Below are 12,437 nucleotides of genomic sequence, written 5' to 3'. Positions count from 1 at the left end.
AGGGGGGCCGCCCTCGCTGCGCCGTGCACGGCTCCACCGAGGCCGAGTGCAGCTGCCAGGTACTGGCACCCCGCACTCTCCGGTGTGGGCAACTGCTCTTCGAGGAGGATGGGGAGGAAGAGCTGCACAGTTAAGTGCCCAGAGGTGCAAGGCGAGCAGGAGAGGAAGAGGAGGGCTCCAGGGCCCGAGAGCAGAGGTGCCCAGGAGTGCAGCTGGTGGCTGTGGCAAGATGCAGCCACCTGGACCGGGATGCCGCTGGGACGCCTCTGCGTGCGCCGTCAGCTCCCGGTGCCCAACCCCGTGCCTTCAGGGAACTGGGGGACCGTGCCACCGGCAAAGCTGCCATGGCCGGGAGCAGGTACGGGGGGGTCAAACGCAGCCGTGGCCCCCACCCTCAGCACGGTGCTGAGCCGTGTCAAGCTGTGCACAGCGTGCCAGGCTGCACCCACACAACAGCACCTGGGAGGGACCCGGCTATCTGCACAGACCACCGCTTCCCTGATTGTGCTCTTTTTGGGTAAATAAAAGACGTTTTGACATGGGAAGAGCACGCGGCAGCTCTGTGCCAGCAGGCGAGGGACCCCGCTGGGCAGCTTAACCCCTCGGCTGGTGCTGGGCTCGCTGTCCGGGCTCCCGGCAGGGCACCCACCCCGGCAGCGTGCCAGAGCTGGGCATGACATTAATGCAGTAACAGAGGCACGTGGTGCAAGGAACGGTGCTTGGCTGGCTCTCCAGGCTTCCCTCTGCCGCAAAACCGCAGCCCTGCCTGCCCTCCAACCCCCAAAACCCCACCGAGCCCCCCAGCAGCCCTCCACACCCTGCGGGCCTCCGCCTGCGTCTCCCTCCCAAAAGGCTTTGAACGCTATTGAGAAGATCGCTCCCGGAGAGGAAGCCACAGGGAACCAAAAATAGCCCCGGCCCGATCCGTTAAACACGGCCGCCAGCCTCGTGCCGCCCAGCAAAGCCCGTTCCCAGCCCGGGGAAGGCGGCTGCGTCATCCCGGCTCAGCGGAGCATGCCCGGCCGCTGGAGGCTGCACGGGGGAAGCGGTGAGGGCCGGGCCTCTGCCCATGGGCACCATGCCCGGGATCTCCTCCCGCAGCCGGGCGCCCGGCCTGGGGTGCAAAAGGGGCCAGGAGGTCAGGCCATTCACAGCCCCGCTCTGCCCGCCGTGCTGCTGATGGAGGAGGGGGACACACACACAGACGCCCTGGAGTGCCGGCGGCAAGTGCAAGTCCTGGCGTTTAACCAAAGGTAGGCAGACGGAAGGAGAACAGCAACCGGGGCACGCCAGCGCTGTTTGGCTCTGCTCCTGCTTCTCTTCCCACGGGGCTGCCGGGTGTGAGGCCACACGGGTCGGCGACCGCAGAGCTGGCCTGGTTGCCGCGGGGATGGGCCAGCCGGGCCCCGGGGGGTGCCACGCGGCTCCGGCAGCCCCGGCCCCTGCCAGCACAGGGGGAGGGAAGGAAGCGTGTTTAGTAACTGTTTATTTTACAGTTATAGGGTTTGTACAAATCTGCATTTACAGGGGTAGGTATAAGTCTTTGTACAGAGTAACCGAAGCACCCGAAGCGACCGTCTCCTCCCAGGCCCTTCCTCCCCTGGGGACAACGCAGAACTAAAGTGCTTCATGGCCAGGGAGCGGGGGGGCTGCAGGGGCTTCCCCCCACGGGGGCTCCAGCCATCCCCTCCTTCGGGGCAGCGGGGGGAGTGTACAGAGGGGTCCTGGGACCGCCGGCAGCACCCCCAGGTCACCACAGACTCTCCTGCACCGCGAGTTTCTAAAGTGCTGAATCGCCCAGCCCTTCGCCCCACGCCGCTGCTGCCCTGGGGAGGTGCCGAGGGCCAGAAACAGGCTCCACCGCCTTCAACCACGGTGGGAGAGGAGACCCGTGAGCAGCCGCCGGCTCGCAGCAGGGGTGCGGACAGCCCTGGCACAAGCGAGCAGCAGAGGGAACAGGTCTCACCGCCCTGCCTGCGCGAGAGCAGATTCACACACTCCAGCTTTCAGCCCGCAGAGGCAAAGGAAACCCCTCTGCTCAGAGTTTTACGGAAACACAGGTCAGGCCTGACGACTGCCTGCACGCCCTCCGGCCAGCCCGACGGTCAGAAAGGCACGGCCCCTCCGAGAGCGAGGGCCCACAGGGCAACCCAGGACTTACCCAGAGGCGGTTACGAACCGACAGGCAGGGGGTTGGGACAGGAGGGTGCTGAGTCTTGCAGGGCACAAGTTTTGTTCTCTATCCCGAAATCCCTAACTCTTCAACCAACACCTAATTTTCAGGTGTGCAGCCCCTGGGCACGGCACAGACGGCTTTGGGCACAACACAGCAACGGCGGGGGAGCTGGGTGGGAGCCGTAAGGGACGGGTAAGGGCACTTGCGGGAGGTTTAGCAGCTCAGGGGAGAGGTAGAGGCATATAGTATCTATTGGCTTTGTCTCAGTGGGACACGGAGTTGTCAGAAGGATTTGCTGCTTAGCTTGGAGGGCAGGGAGCGCTAGGACTGTTAACGGGACTGGGTGGGGAGACCGGAGCTATGCAGGGATCAGGGGTGGCCTTTCTGGGAAACTCCCTCACTTGCGTTATTCCGAGGGGCAACGCTGAAGTCTGATCAGCTCGTGGGGGAGATTTATGACAGATTTCCTACCACAATGACTTCTGTCCCATGCAAAGTGTTTCACAAGGTGGAAAAAGCCTTTCTCCACGTTAGAGCCTGCTTCCAGAGCTGTAAAAACGTCTGCAACGGGTGTTTATGGTGCCGCTAAGACTTGTGGTGATGCGATCTGGCACATGACAGCAAAAACCTCAGGCAGGGCGAGCAACACTCGTCTCTCACCTTGCTGACCCAAGATATGACCGTGCTACTGCCAGAGAAGGAGCCCCCGCGACCGAGAGCTAAGCTCCCTCTGGCAGTCTTGTGGATCTGCTCCTGTTCCCTGCCCTTCTCTCCTGTAAACACATCAGGCTGCAAAGATGAGGAAGCAAAAAGAGCCAGGGAGTGTTACACACCAGAGAGAACCTCGTGGCAGGGCGCTGACAGGGGTTCGTGAAAGGTTTGGCTCTACTCAGAGGTTGCCTATAGGAAAGGGAAGGGTCGGACCACCAGCAAGGCTGAACGCAGGCGCAGGGGCATGCTGGCAGCCTGCAGACGGGAGCGATGCAGAGCCAGAGAGCTGCCCTGTTCCTCAGGAGTGTAACAGCCCCTCGCCCCCACACACGCACGCACCCAGGCCAAACCCTGCCATGACACTCTCCTCCAGGTGAGGATCCACCCTCACTCCCACTAATTATCTCCAACAGAGAACGTGGGATCGTTTCGGCACAGCCCACGCACGGCTCTCCACTCGTACAGTCACCTGTGCGCAGCCTGAAGAGCCTGACTCGTCCATACCTCCGGTTCCTCATGAGACGGCAGTAGCGCCCATCTGCTCACCCCTGCACGGGGAGGAGAGAACAAGGTGAGCGTCGGTGTGGGGAACAATCCTGCTGGGCTGGTTCCCATCAGTCTCTGTCGCAAAGGCCAAAAGCGTCACTGGACGCAGCAAGAATAAAAAATAATCTTCAGACAGGTCGTTTCCAGACACGTCGTTTCATCAAAACATCACCCCTTCCCGCCAGGGAAGGACGTGGTGACAGGGAAGGCCCTTCCTCTGGCTTTAGGGGAAAATCTGCAGTTCAAACTTGGGTGCCCACTCCAGCGCACTCTTCACCACAGCCAGGGCAGCTGCTCCCAGCGCGACCGTCAGCCCCATCACCGCCAGCTTGACAAAGCGGTTGGTCCTTGGCTTTGTCAAGATGGATTTTGTCCGCTCCTCCCCTCGGAGCCGCTCCCTGAAGCGCTGCCTCAACACAGTGTCTGGTCTCTGCTGCACTGACGCCAACTCAAAGTCCTTAAAAGTAGAAGCCGCAGTTCTGCAAGAGAAGAAACAGGTAGAGGAGCGTCCCCAGCTCGCCTTTGGGACCAGCCTCCTGCCAGGGAGGAAGATCTTCGTGAGGAAGCAAGACCTGGCAAGGGGATGTACAGAACACACGGGCTGCCCTGCACTCACCGTTCAGCCTGCTGCTGAGCTGCCTCCCTGGCAAGTTCGGATGGTGGGAACTGGACAAAAAGGTCCCCAGCTCTGCTGATCAGAGTCTCGTAAGGAAGGTCCTGTGGAATCTGGGACAGGAGGTGGTGGACAGAGGCCATGTCACACTCGCAGTCCAGAACTTCCTGCTCCCGGTACAGCACGATCTGCAGAGAGGAGCGAGAGCACTGAGGACAGCTGGGGAAGCGGGGATGACTTCTTGTCACTCGCTGGCACTCCCTTCAGAGCCGGAAGAGAAAAACATTTCGCTTCCAGCTGAAAGACCTGCCCTTCCTCAAGGGGACACACTGCAGTGAAACATTCCCCGCCTGGGAAGAGAAATGCCAAACCCTTCCCGAGACTCTGAGGCCATGGAAAGCCCCTTTCTGGGTAGTTACACCTGTCTTCTGAGCAGAGCCTGTTACTGGCAGGTCAGAGATGTGGGTAGAACCTCAGCAGGGCTTGACTCCACGACTTGCCCTCAAACAGAGATTTGTTTGGATCTCCCACAGGAGAAAGGGCAGATGGACGCACAGTGCAGGGCTGCCCCCAGCCAGCCAGGCTCCCCAGCACTCGAGCAAGTGCCCAGCAGCAGGGCCAGCACATGAAAGCAAAGCAAAACACCAGGTCATGCTGCCTCCACGGCACTGAACTGGAACAGCCTGCACATCTGGACACCCCCAGGCTGCCCCGAGCTCCCCTGGATCCCACCTGCCCTCCACCACCACCAAGGACATCGCCGGCCTTGGGGGGCCCCTGCAGAGCGGGGTGCAGCCAGGGACAGCAGCAGCACTGGCTTTGCCAGCCCCCCTCTGCAGCCCCAAGCTATCAGCACTTCGCAATGGTTCAGTTAATCCCCCTACCATTCCAGCCAGTACCTACCACAGCAGCAAAATAAATGGGCATCAGCGGATGGCAAGCCAGGAAGAAGTCGTATAATCGCACAACGTGCCTGAAGTCGGACAAAACGTGCCCGAACCAGGTGATCAGCCAGCTGAGAGCAAAGATGGTTCCCACCTCCGCACTGCACAGAGACAAAGTGCTGTTAGGGCAGCTGCTGCCAGCAGCTTGGAAACAGCGCCGAAATGCTCTTGGGCGATCCCTGCGCCGCACCTCCATGTCTGGGAGGGGAGACAGACCTGGCTATCAGCAGAGCATTCAGCGCTCAGCACAGATCCATGAACTGCACCTCTGATACAACCCCAAGGCAAAGTACTGCCACTACTCGTCTCGCACCCAGCGGGGTCCACAGTAGAGGTCCAAATGCTCTGCTTTCAGGAGAACCTGAACGTGTGACGTACCACGTCACTGTCTGGCACACTGACCTGAGGACACCTGAAGTCCTGCAGCACAGTCAACTTTCTACATTCCTTTCCACCCTAAAGGCTTACTAACTTCTGGGAGTTTCTAATCAAGCTTGGTACCCAAAGACGTCCTGGCCGTGAAATGTAACAGAGACACTTGCCCAGAAAAGGACTCCGGACTGAACCTTCCCACCTACCTTCCTGCTTCTGCTTTATTCTGTCCGGACTACACTTGCGTGTCCCTATTGCACAACCTGGGAATTATCCCCAGAACTAGCAACAAACTACAGCAAGGTGACACCGACCACAAAACTGGGCGTGTGAAGCAGTCGTGGCAGCTTTGTATGGCACCGTTTGCAACCCTGCAGCCTTTCCAATATGGACTGCAGACCACTGGGGTGAAGATGGCACCGTGTAAAACCCCTCCAAACAGGCAGCATAGGTTTGGGTCTGCTCGGAAGCAGAGTGCCACATGGCTTTGGACTGTCACCGTTAGCTGTGGGTCAGCTGTTGACTCACTCTGAGGAAGCCACTGTGGTGCCGGGGACATGCTGGTGCAAACGGCCCCATGAACAGTAACGCGAGACTGGCAGGACAGAGCTAGGAGGCTCCGAGGGAACGTCTGCGTACCTCTGCATGAAGTCATGCACCTCAGGGTTCACCTGGTCTATGATGGGCATCAGGTAATTTAAAATGTGCTTGGTATTGTCCATCGTTGGGTCCATAAAATCCCTGAGGAAAGATTTAAAAGAAGGTCCGTCAAACAACTACATCAGCGAGCTCTCCTCCAGGGAGGCAGCCAGAAGGTAAATAGATGTACTTGCAATAAACAGCTTTGCTGGCAGGGTGGCCCCCAGCCCCAAGGAATTCTGTCTATTTGGGACAGCCTCCTTCCTGCTTTTCTGGGACACACAGGGCTGATCTGCACAGAAAACCCAGACCCAATCACGCCGGTGTCAGCTGACACTTCTTATTCTGCTGAAGTGCATGTGAACTGCTGCACAGAAAACCCAGACCCAAACAATCACGCCGGTGTCAGCTGACACTTCTTATTCTGCTGAAGTGCACATGTGAACTGTAAAGCCTTTCCAGCACCCAAAACCTAACTCCTTGTCTGGGAGAGGAGGGAGAATCCCTCCAAATCACTCCTCAGCTGAAGGCTTGTTCTCATTTCAGTGCACAAACAGGAGAGTCATTTGACTTGGGGCTCAGGACACTGGCGGTACAGACCACGCTGGCCAGGGCTGTACGAGGCTAAGTGGGAGGCACTGTGCTGAGCCAGCCCCCAGGAGCCGGAGAGGCCCTGACAGCGGAGATGGCCAGAGAACTATGAATAATGCATGCGCGTTGGCTTTTTCAACTTCAAGAGATGTTACAAATTAATCTGACAGCCTTCAATTATCCCCTCCCCAGAGCACAACTCCCTGCAAAGCCACGTGTGGTCACGCTGCTCTCTCAAAGCACCCCTCTGGGTACAGACATGACAGGCAGCCGGCCTTAACCCAAGGCTCTGCCTTCCAGGCTCCCCTGCTCCGGGACAGGCCAACCCATCGGCACAGGCTTCCCCGCAGGCACAGGTGACCCCACAGCTTGAGGACACGCAGGCGGCTCCTCTCCCCCAGCTGAGCCCGGTGAGTACCTGAGATGATGCGTCGAGAGCTTTTCCACCAGAGCCGTGGCCAGTCTGTCCCCCACCACCAGGAGGAAGGTGACCACGATGTCATGGTAGCCCTGGTAGTAGTGCAGCTGGGGGTTGCGCTTGAGGACGTGGAGGATAATATCGATGAGCTCCTCCTGCAACCCTTCCCTCTGGTCATCTGGCATCCCTGTGGGGACAACACCAGGCGGCGGTGGGACAGGCTGTGTCACCTATCGGCGCCTGCCGTGGGAGTGAGCGCGGCTGCGGTATGCAAGGAGAGGACCCATGCATTTACCAACCTGCCTGATCCCAAGGGATGCGGTGCAAAGGGGAAGGGGGGGGGTAAAACTAGCAGAAAAAAATATCCCGAGTCCTAATCCTGCCCCCCCAAACCCTGACGGCCCAGGGAAGCCAGCCAGTTGTTAGGTTGTTTAACCTTTGGAGCTGCAGTGCCCCTGCCTGCGAGGAAGTCACCGTGGAGAACGGGAGCGGGGTTTACTGATGTTTGTACAGTGCTGCCAAGAGCGAATCGCGCTGCACATCCAGCACCGCTAAGGACATTTTAATCATTTTTAATTTCCCAGGGGTTCTAGAAAAAAATTAAAACAGGACCCATTTTCGCAGCAACTGCGCCAACTGCATCAGATTGCAAGGCCTCCATCGCCCACAACTTTCTGTCAGTCCCCTGCTAACAACGTGTTTAGGGACAGGATGTCACAGGAAAAACATTGTTCCTGCCATGCACAGCTGCAGCCAGTTTCTGGCAGCCCTTGTCAACAGATAAAACGCCCAAAGGCCAAGCAGAAAGTCCCAGCGGAGATCCTGCAATGACAAAGTTCTCCTTTTCCCCTGCTTCATTAGTGCATCTAAAAATAGGCAGGAGGCTGCCATTCAAGGGCAAAAAAATCCGTACTAGCAGACCCTTCAGGAATCAGGCTTGCACACAGTATCTGCACTCGAAAGAGAACCAGAGTGAATCAACTGTTTACGCAAAATAAAAGCAGCAGAAGGGGGAAGCAGATTCTGGCCAGAGTCAGACAGCTGCTGGATTAAATGTTTTATAAATAGCACAAGTAGGCACCAGCCACCCATCAGAACTAAACAACTGCAAAAAGATTTTGCTTCTAAAGGCTCAGAGTTCTCTTAAATTTGGTGCATGAACCCGATTTTTGAGACCATTTTACACCAGAATTTGTTCTAACCACTGACAAACCTGCCTGCCACGCCCCTGAGCTAGACCACGGTCTAAAATAAACTGAAGCAAACGGTATATTTCTCAAGCACTCCATCTATCCTAATCTCACCCTGGTGACAACAGGTGAGGGGCACGCAGGATCTGGGCAGATCCTCTGCGCTGCAACTGCTCGACGGCACCGGCCTGCTGGCAGAGGGGCTCAGCGGGGCAGGGGGAAGCGTAACATTGGAAGAGCCACATCAAAAACCAGCTGTAGCACAGCCAGCTGAAGGAAACCGATAGCCGCAGAATAGCTCCACTGCATGAAGAAGCTGCTGTAAGCTCACAAGGAAAAGGCTCTCTAGAAGTCGGAGCAACGGAGTATCACCTACTGCAACCCCCCGAGCAAGGTCTGAGCCAGGAGGAGCCCCACAGCACAGACCTTCCCCCCGCAGAGCGGGAAGAGGAGAATCCCCTCTCACCTGGTGGGAAACGGCGCAGGGATCGCCGCACGTCCAGTAGCACTTGCTGGTAATCTTTATTGTCCTCTCGTAGCTCCTTTCCTGCTGAGAAAAAGATGACTGTGATTAACACTGAGTAGTGCAAAGGTACCGGGAAGAGAGCTGGGCGAGGGAGCCGGGAGAAACCCTGCTGAGGGCAGGAGGATGAGGCTGCACACACAGACACATCACCCCATCGTACGTCCCCTTTTTCGTACCTCACACACCAGCCCTGTCCCCTCACTTGCACTGCCGCGCGTTCCGACACTAACGGCACTTCAGTGCGAGCAAACGAGACTATTATTTCTTTAAACAACATACGTTAAAATGGTTAAACTGACACCACTCCCAGCATTCATGGAAACATCTTTGCTCCACAGTTTTGTTGTGCAATTCAAAGCATACTCAGCAGCAGCAAGGCATGATACGCTGTGGAGACGACAAAGAATAGTTTATTAAATAGAAATAATTCAGAAGCAAACCCCACCCATGGGTAGTTAAGATAGTTAAGACAGAAGAGAAAAGAATTTGCTGGCACACTGGACAATCTATGCGATCACGTGAAATTAAATGTTGTCTTCCAGCAGCTCCGATCACCTAACATAATCCATCTCTTGACTGACGCGGGGGGATGCACAATTCTGAATGGCCACAGATCCAGGAACAACAGCAAAAATCTGTCCTGGGGACAGTGACTGTAAAAGCTCCAGGACGTGGAGCTTCTGCACTGGTAAGATTTAAAAACCACGCAGGTACCTCATCAGGAAGGTCATTTTCCCTGCTCCTGCTCTGACCAAACACCACACGTGCTTCACGCAACAAACTGCTTCGTCTATGCCTGGAAGAGACACCTCCGAAGTATTTCGGCCAAGCCAGGGCTCAGCACAGCCACCTCTCCGTGGGAGCAACACAAATTAAGTTTGATACTTTCTGCTGCAGATGAACTTACAGATGCCGGCTAACTGCTCAGGGCCACACCAACCGAAGTGTGAAATTATTTTTCAACCAAAGTGAACTAATTTCAACCACTTTCAACCAAAGTGAACTAATTTCCATCACTGCCACTAGAGATAACACCACCCTCACAGCACAACGGAAATGTTGTTTTTCGGAAGTCGCGTATTTCCAAATCTGCCATTTACATACAACACAGCGCGCGAAGCTACGGCGGGCATGCTGCAGCGCGAGCCCCCTTTGCGCACGAGCTTGGTGGGAAACACACCAGCGTACACAGGGAAAAGGCAGGTCAGAAAGCACGTGCTTCAACCTCTGCGATCCTTCCTCTAGCGTGCACAGAGATCACCGAGCCGTTCTGCCAAAAGCTCCCGAGTCCAGGCTGTTCCGTACCTGGAAGAGGGGGCAGGTCGTCTGTGTTAACACTTAGCAGCTTCGGCCACACTTTGCAACGAATCTCATCCGTCAAGAGCCCCCCCTCGCTGATCGCCATCCGCCTGAGCGTGGCCACGTCGATAGGGTCGCTGTTCAGAGCCTGATAAATTTCCGCCACTTTCCTTTTCTTCTTAGAATCAAAGTCTGTAAGAAGACCACAAAGAGGCAAGCTGATAGGCAACGCCAACACACGGGGGGCAGCAACTCAGATCAGGGGGGCAAAATCCACTCACAGCGATGTCACACACACAGCAAGGGAGATGACACGGGACAGTCGGCACACGCCCTGCCAGGACAGGCTCGGGACGACCCCGGCGGGTGACCCACCAGCTGACCGTCCCCATGTCCACAGGCTCAGCACCGGGGGCACCTCACGGCTCGCAGGGCACCCCCACCACTTCCCTATCAACCCCGCTGGTCTTACCCTGGGAGGCAACCACTGCTCCTCCCGACACGGGAGCCGCCACCGCTGCCCGAGCGGATCCCTCGGCTCCCGTACACCCCAACAGATCACGGCTCCATTCAGGACCGCGACAGCCGTGCAAAGTCATCCTGCGACCGTTCGCTCTCTGACGCAGCTGCCAGCTCAGGTGTCAAGTGTTTCCTAAGACCAGGACTTCATCTTCCTACCGACTCCCAGCTAGACAGCGGCTCCTGGATGCAGCCGTCCTAGGGAGAAGCCTGAGCATCTCCACTGACAGCAACAGTCACAAGAAAGGACTTAATTTTACCAGAGTTAACGAGTCACAAGCATATTGACTTCTCTCCCAACAAACACAAACTGGCCGGCTGTTAGTACACGCGCAGGTTAGCCAGTATTAAACAAATACCACTGTTCTGTGGAGCACATGAACTCGGGGGCAGGTAGGGAAGGGAATAACGCACAAAGCACACGGTGCTCTGGTTTCAGATGGGTTAAATGCACTTACAGGACAGGAGGGCGCTTCCCGGGGAGCTGAGAAGGGACACTATTTCACACTGCATCGTGGTATTTGTCACCGCTGCCTCACGCGAGGAAGGAGAGAGGCAGCCGAGGGCCACCCGATATCCCACACCGGAGCAGTTTCCACTAAGGAGGCTTTGCTGAGCAGCCGTGGGGCTGGAGCGCAGGATGAGGCCGCAAACGCTGCCTTTACTTAAAGGCTTTTTCTGACAGATCCAACTAACACTGCTCTTGGGATCCAAACGGGATTCGTTCGATAAGCGACGTGTCTGAATAGGATTTGGGGTGGGAGGAATTAAAAGGATCCCGATGGGAGAAACAGCTGTTTCTCAACGCCCCACCCTCCCGGCAGCGACTCGGGGAGCACGCTCCTCTGCCCACGTGGCACCTCCGGCATCTCGGCGCTGCCCCGGCCCTCTCCCCACTCCCGGGGAGCTGCGTGCGAGCGCCTGGCCAGAAGCACCGCTTTCTGCAGCGTCTGAACGGGAGACGGCGGGACGGCAGGCTGCTCAGACACACGGACGCTAAGTAGGTCAAGTGGTGGATGCTGTCCGTTCTCCAAGTACCCTTTTTAAACACTTTTTGGATGAAAACAAGCTGTAACGGCCTACGACAGATCTCCAGCTCCCCTCTAAACACCAAGTTCCTGGTAATGTTAAAGCTTCTAGCGCTCACCCAGTGACCGCGACTTCCTTTTATTTCCTTTCCCGCCCCTTGTGCAAGCAAAGTTATTTGCACACAAACCAGCTCCGCTGGCTGGCCGTTCCCTATCCCCCGCGGCACGCACATACTGGGCTGTCACATACCGAAGCCTCGGGAAGGAGGAGACAAAGCCTGTGGAAGAAGAAACCCCTGTTCACACACAAAGAACTTCAGGAGCAGCACGAAGGAAGGAGCACGTATTGCGGGCTCCTCTTCTGAGATTTACTGGCAAATGCCCCAATATTTACACTGTTCAAACGTGCAGCGGACAACAGCTGCAAGTATTTTAAAAAAAGAAAAATAAAATTGTATTTCAAAACCTTTTTTGTGCACCCACAAAACCTTAACTGGCAGCGCCAGTTACACTTTGAAGGCGAGACGGAAACACAAGCTCAGAGCGCGGGGGCTTATCGCGCCGTAACTCAAACCGTACCGTCACGAAGGGTCCACCTGACCGGCCGCGGGTGGATTTTTATTTACTTCCCGCGGCTAAAAACAGCGCCTGGAACAGTTCTCGCTGACGAGCACCCGAGCGCAGCACCCGCCTGCGTGCGGAGAACGCAGACGATCCCCGCAGGCCGAGGGGGGCTGCCCGCCCGCCCGCACCGGAGCGCGGTTCCGGAGAGGGAAGCAGCCCTGCGCTCCCAAGGGCTGAAACGACGCGCAGGCACCGGGCACCGGCACTTACACAACGCTTCGCAAGGCCGGGCCAGCCCCGG

General features: G+C 57.0%; 1 protein-coding gene across 1 annotated transcript; it reads right to left on the bottom strand.

Moving 5' to 3' along the window:
* Positions 1–1,470: 1,470 nt before the first annotated feature.
* TBC1D20 (TBC1 domain family member 20) lies at positions 1,471–10,209 on the bottom strand. Its single transcript, XM_009282745.2, has 7 exons — positions 10,032–10,209; positions 8,667–8,750; positions 7,011–7,197; positions 6,002–6,103; positions 4,950–5,091; positions 4,050–4,234; positions 1,471–3,912 (listed from the first exon to the last, which is right to left on the bottom strand). The coding sequence occupies exons 1-7, from the start codon at positions 10,129–10,131 to the stop codon at positions 3,657–3,659; spliced, it is 1,056 nt and encodes a 351-aa protein (XP_009281020.1). The 5' UTR covers positions 10,132–10,209; the 3' UTR covers positions 1,471–3,656.
* Positions 10,210–12,437: the final 2,228 nt, after the last annotated feature.

The sequence above is a fragment of the Aptenodytes forsteri genome, unplaced genomic scaffold (assembly GCF_000699145.1).
Source record: "Aptenodytes forsteri isolate BGI_AS27 unplaced genomic scaffold, ASM69914v1 Scaffold422, whole genome shotgun sequence".
Taxonomy (NCBI): Eukaryota; Metazoa; Chordata; class Aves; order Sphenisciformes; family Spheniscidae; genus Aptenodytes; species Aptenodytes forsteri.
The sequence above is the reverse complement of the archived record's forward strand: the minus strand, read 5'-3'. Positions and strand labels throughout refer to the sequence as shown.

Bases quoted from the DNA above. Each gene is read 5' to 3' on its own strand.
- TBC1D20 (XM_009282745.2), bottom strand. From the start codon at position 10,131: ATGGCGATCAGCGAGGGGGGGCTCTTGACGGATGAGATTCGTTGCAAA. The intron at 8,751-10,031 runs GTACGGAACAGC...TCTTTTTCTCAG, and splicing joins CGACCTGCCCCCTCTTCCAG to CAGGAAAGGAGCTACGAGAG. The intron at 7,198-8,666 runs GTGAGAGGGGAT...TTGTCCCCACAG, and splicing joins CCTGCGCCGTTTCCCACCAG to GGATGCCAGATGACCAGAGG.